Raw genomic sequence first — 5977 nt, forward strand, 5'->3', positions numbered from 1 at the left:
ATTAATTATCATCCTTATATATATAACCTGTACAACTATAAATATTATAACACAACAATTTTAATCAAATTTCAAAAAAAACTAACAGTTAATAATATTTTATTATTCATTAATAATTTAAAGTTCAATACCTATGACACAAAAATAAACATAGCTTATATTCAATACTGCCATATTTTGGTATGTCTGAAAATCAATTTCTGTATGCAATACAGCCACATATCAAAATATAACAGTCTTGCATTTACTTAAAAAATTGTAAAAGGCCATAATAAGTCTGACTTTTTGGGTTCAAGGGAATATTTTATTATATTTGAAAAAGTCACAATATATAAAGTATGTTTAAAGTGACTATTGTAGTTTTTAGTTTCAAATGCATAGGTGAAGAACTCTTTGCAAACATCGTCATTGTAAAAGTGTACGAACGTGTACCTCAATTCTTTTATAATATTAAGCCGCAAAAGAATTGGTATTAAAACAAACTTACCTTAAATAACAATAATTTTGGGCTTTGTTAGAGTCCGCGACGTGTATGCACTCCGACGCTAAAATGGAAGCGCATCAGATACTGCTGAATTGAAGTCTAAAAATAATGTGATTTATGAAAAAAAAGATTAAACGGAAAACAGGATGTTTTTCGTTCATGTCTACTTTGCTATCTAATTGAAATGTTAGAATCTTTAATAGACTGCGTCCTCCGCAACGACTTTGACAATCGCCATGGATTATATTGTACTAAATCAATAAGAGAAATCCATAGATACCTAGGTATATATTATAATACTACTTTTGTATCAACGATGCCCTTGTATACAATCTGTTCATTGCAGGGCATCGGGCAATAATGAAATGAGATAGGTAACTATACAGAAATAATGCATAACTTTAAATTAAAATTATGTATAACAAAATAAAGTACCTTGGTATTATTTTAATTATTTTTTTTAAATTTATTTATTTGATTATCGATTAAGAATATTCAAGATGGTGTTTAAATGTTAGAAGCACATGCATATTTTTACTAAAATATATTTCTTTATGAACTATTAAATAAATGTGATTACTGCTTTTTTAAAGTTAAAATTTAGTTATACAGTGTACACATTTATTTTCAGTACCGACCATGTCGGGCGACAGCTAGTTTGTAAAATTCCAAGTCAAAAGTTTTCTCCGAATACGAAACTAATAATTAATTAAAAATTTGTTATTTATTATAATTAATTAATTATCTACGTCAAAAGCCACCAATATGCCAATCATGAGCCACCACAATCTCACTAAACACATCTTCGTAGCATAATAATATTGTTAATCATAAGGCCATGACAATTATAATAAGTAGGGCTAAGGTTTTAAAGCAAATACTTCTTTATTCATATAGGTAGGAGATAGAAATTTATTCACGCTATTCTTATTCCAAATAAACCAATTTTTTTTAGCTTTTTTGTTTGTTTCTTTCAGTTATTTTAGATGTTGAATTTGTATATTATGTTTATTATCAGGGTTCGGATTTTATAGCATCAAAAATCATAAAATATGCGCTATAATATGACCAAAAAAAAAACCGTAAAATATGCTCTATAAATATTCCCTAAAAAAATCAAAAATAGCAACAAATAAAAATAAATACAAATCAAAATTGTATTCAATTTATCATATATTCATATATCTTTATTAAATCATATAATTATAAAAAAAAAAAACTTAAATCTCCGTATGCAGTTTAAAAAAATTTGTATGTACTGATTAACTATTGATCCCTTGAATTATGACATCGTTTGTACGCAACTATTCAAAATTATCTGAGTAAATAAGAATACAATTTCAATTCTTATTGATTCACATTAAGAGGACGTGATACCCGCATGTGTTGTCTCTGTCTTACAAGTGCATTATATAGTAAATTTTACGTTCAGCAGAACACGTGTAGCTCCGTTTGCTTAAAAATTAGAGTGAATTGACCTCTTATAAAATTTAAAGGTATGATTGTTATCTAGTCAACCTCATATGCTTTTTAATATATTTAAATTTTAAAGGAAGTTATGAGTATTTTAAGATGCACAAAAAATTCACAATTTTAAAATACTCATAACTCGCTTTAAATTTGATATAAAATAAAAAGCATATGAGGTTGTCTAGATAATAATCTTACCTTTAAATTTTATGAGAGTTCAGTTCACTCTAATTTTTAAGTTAACGGAGCTACACGTGTTCTGCTGAGTGAAAAATGTACCATGTTACGCATTTGTAAGACGGAGACAACACATGCGGGTATCACGTCCTCTTAATGATTAGGTACCTACCATTTGTCACGAGATTTATGAAAAATATAAAATAAAGCGTTGAATTAAGAATATTAGCAAAACATATGGCACCAAAACTTTAAAAGTAGCACTAAAATTCTAAAATTCTTCAAATATGCAAAAAAATAGCAAAATACAATTTCATATTTAGAGTCCGTGGTGCATTAAACAAATTTACAACCCACTCTGTTATTTTTATCTCTATCCTATAATAAGTAGCAAATGCTATAAAATCCGAACCCTGGTTATAACTTAAAAATTATAATATAGGTACCTACTATTGTTTTGAACATTTCCCATGTCGTACGTGTGTAAGACGGAGACAACACATGCGGGTTAGACGTCCTCTTAATAATAAAACTATAGTTATACTAGAGGTACCTATATAGCCATATATAAGTATAAAGTAGGTACTCTCTATGACACTACTCCCTACTCAAATACTATAATTATATTTATAGTGTATTTTTCTATAAACACTTAATTAGTTTATTATTGTAATAATATTGTCCTTCTAGCAATACCCACCTAGTACCCACCCACCCACCCATATTTAAGGTGTTGCTTGAGCAACACTTGGACCCTAGGTTACACGCCACTGATTCCATAATCCATAAAGAGATGCTGTCCGTCACGATATAAAATGCAAATGGCGGTATTGTGATTAGGTAAAACATGAATAATTATAAAACAATTGGATTTGGTTAACTCAAAGTTGAAGCATATTGTGTAGTGTGTACTGTGAAGAACGTAAGGTAGGTAACTATTATATTATTATTATCATAATATTGTTCTGTGCTTAAGGTGATCACAAACCTGTTTAAGAAGGTATAATATATTCTATAGTTTATTAGTTCTATACACTCGTTTTGTTATCATCGTTCATAGTTATCATATGTTAAGTGAATAGTGATAACCAAATATATAATGAACATAAAATAATATACACAATACTAAAACAGTTGAAGCCATGATAAATTAAAATAAATAGTATTTAGTAACATAGACGTAACTCAGTAAAACGTAAACGTACATAACAAAATATTTTTTAATGGTAATAAATTTATTTTTGGTATTTTTAAATGACTATAATATTTTTGATATTCACATGTACAATTTAAATATAATATAAAAGACAATTTCTATAACCTAATGTAATTTTATATATTTTTTGTCCAATGTTAATGTATGCTCAATTCAATTTTAAAACAATAATCATTAATACAAGTTGAATACAATCTATTTAAAATGGTGAATAAAATATTTCTTTAACCTACATAATATTTAAAGTTAATTGTTATTTTCATTACTAACTTATTTTTATATTCTTTACTCTTAATTATAGTCTGGGAACAATGAAGAAGCATTCCACCGTACTGGATCATTCCGTCGTGTTTTACCTCCTGGGAATGATACTACCGGTATAAGTGGTATAACAGTAACATCGGCCAACACCAATAACTCATATATAAATGCGAATTATATTCCTTTTTTTCTTGAATATACCCTCATGTCTGAATTGTAAGTAATAAGTAGTTAAAATTAATGAGTTCATACATTCTTTGAACAAATTGTATTCAAATATAATGTATTAAGTATACAGAGACCTCGAAAATTAATTTTTTCACATACCTTTTAGTAATTAAGGGTGTTTAAATTATTCTACAGTTAAATAGTCTAAATTGTTAGTACCACAGATTATCTACTACAGAATACATTTTATTTAATATTTTATGGTCAAGTGTGATGGTGGATGTAGTAGTAAATGTTATCTTTGTTATATGTTAAGGATTATTTTGAAGCCTCTATTAGTGCATACATATAAATATAGAAATTCAATTAATCAATTAGTCATATTTAATTTCAGTAATATTTTGAGCAAAAAATTAATACCAGGAGTATATGTTATACCAGCTGATAAAACTCCATTCAGTAAGCAAAAGTTGTATAATCAATATTGACCAAAATTTTATCAATTTTATATCATGTTTCAGTATGGTTTGGAGTAATTTTCCCGAGGTATGGACTTTATAAAAATGGAGTTTTTCGTTTTCGTTTACTTATAGATAGTAATTGGCCAAATTGTGATTGCCCCAAATTGATATTTGAAACACCTCTATTTCATCCATTGGTTAATCCAGTCACTGGAGAAATGAGTATTCAATATCATTTTCCAGAATGGAAAAAAGGAGTTAGTCGTATTTGGCATGTAATAGATCATGTATCAAAATCATTTTATGATATACCTAGAACTAAAACTCCGGAAAATCCAGAAGCTGCTGAATTGTAAATATTATACAAAACATTTTTTATGAATAATTAATCAACAATTTATTTTTAGATTTAAAACAGATAATGAGAAATTTATAAAAAAATGCGAAGACTGTGTTAGGCAAAGTCAAGTTGATATATATAAGCAACCAAAACATTCAGAAAATGATGATCCAAATTATTTGCTATTCGATATTTATGACGAGGAAATCCATGGAGCAATAAGACGTTCGTGGCTTCAACAAAAAGTTTGTATTTTATTAAATAAAATATAAACATTGAATGTTTAATGATTTAAGCACATATTTGTTAATAAATTACACATAATCTTATGTCTGGGAATCTTGCAAATGTTTGATAATTTTAAATAAACACTATTTATTAATTTATCATTACATAATCCAACAATAGTTGATTTTTTTTTGCATTTTGAAACAAAATAAATATTTATAATATAAATCAATTATTTTATTTTTTAGGAAAACAACACTAAAACTCAACATTTATCTTGGGTACAACCTGGATCATTAGAACCATTTTCTCGGCCTAATACGTAAAAAATTAAATTTTAAAATCTAATAACAAAAGTATTATTATTTGTAAAATATTTGATATATTTTTTGTACATACCATAATATTAATATTATAACTAAATAAAGTATATAATAAATTTCATAAGTTATTTTTACCTCGCAAATATGTATAGTATTTATTCAAATCATTGTAGACGTAGATTTCTTTTATGATCACTAAGTGAGAGATGATATTTTTGAGTATTCAATTTTTTTAAAGAGAAATATTAACAATCAATAAAAAATTGATAAATTAAAACAACAAGAAATTTAAAAAACTATTATATTGTTGTCTTTAATTTAATGAGGTAATTAACTAGACTTGGTGACCGAACCTAACCTAATGTGCCACTTAAAATCTTTTAAATATACCCATTCACTTTTTTATAAAAAAATACCGAAATGTTAGTTGAGTCTTTAGTGTTTAAAATTATAAAAATTTAATTAAAATGTTTTAAAAATATCAATTAATTAATAATATATCATTATATAGTATTTACATATGACAAATATATGAAGTATATACAATGTACAATGTACATCATTATATGACCTTATAAGGACTATAGAGATACAAGTTTTTGACTTGCATGTAAGTTTGATAAATATTATTTATGTGTTAAAAATTTACACATAAAGCCTCAAACCTACAACAATACTAATAAATAAAAATTGGTAAAATTGAGTTGTGTACATTTTCTTTACGTAAATTAATAATATTCCTAATTGCTTTTTGATACAATTGATGTAACTTTGTTTTTGTAGTGTAATATTTATCATTATTTGCAAATAAAAGTTAAATTAAAAATGTGTAATTAAAAATAGGTTTCC

The 5977-nt window shown here is 26.0% G+C and overlaps 1 protein-coding gene across 4 annotated transcripts; it reads left to right on the forward strand.

The window, feature by feature from the left end:
* The first annotated feature begins 2936 nt into the window (after positions 1–2936).
* peo (ubiquitin E2 variant domain-containing protein pendolino) lies at positions 2937–5271 on the forward strand. Of its 4 annotated transcripts, none has more exons than XM_089229684.1 (6): positions 2937–3058; positions 3649–3824; positions 4093–4235; positions 4298–4589; positions 4645–4822; positions 5054–5271. In XM_089229684.1, the coding sequence occupies exons 2-6, from the start codon at positions 3814–3816 to the stop codon at positions 5129–5131; spliced, it is 702 nt and encodes a 233-aa protein (XP_089085810.1). In that variant the 5' UTR covers positions 2937–3058; positions 3649–3813; the 3' UTR covers positions 5132–5271. The 4 variants fall into 4 exon arrangements, with proteins under 4 accessions (XP_089085810.1, XP_089085809.1, XP_089085808.1 ...); XM_089229683.1 differs by lacking the exon at positions 2937–3058 and adding an exon at positions 3250–3357; XM_089229682.1 differs by lacking the exon at positions 2937–3058 and adding an exon at positions 3297–3554.
* Positions 5272–5977: the final 706 nt, after the last annotated feature.

Source organism: Diuraphis noxia, unplaced genomic scaffold, assembly GCF_037042655.1.
Source record: "Diuraphis noxia isolate RWA-SAM2 unplaced genomic scaffold, SU_Dnox_SAM2 contig0005, whole genome shotgun sequence".
Lineage (NCBI taxonomy): Eukaryota > Metazoa > Arthropoda > Insecta > Hemiptera > Aphididae > Diuraphis > Diuraphis noxia.

Bases quoted from the DNA above. Each gene is read 5' to 3' on its own strand.
- peo (XM_089229683.1), top strand. The intron at 4,236-4,297 runs GTAAGCAAAAGT...ATCATGTTTCAG, and splicing joins AGCTGATAAAACTCCATTCA to TATGGTTTGGAGTAATTTTC. The intron at 4,823-5,053 runs GTTTGTATTTTA...TTTATTTTTTAG, and splicing joins GTTCGTGGCTTCAACAAAAA to GAAAACAACACTAAAACTCA.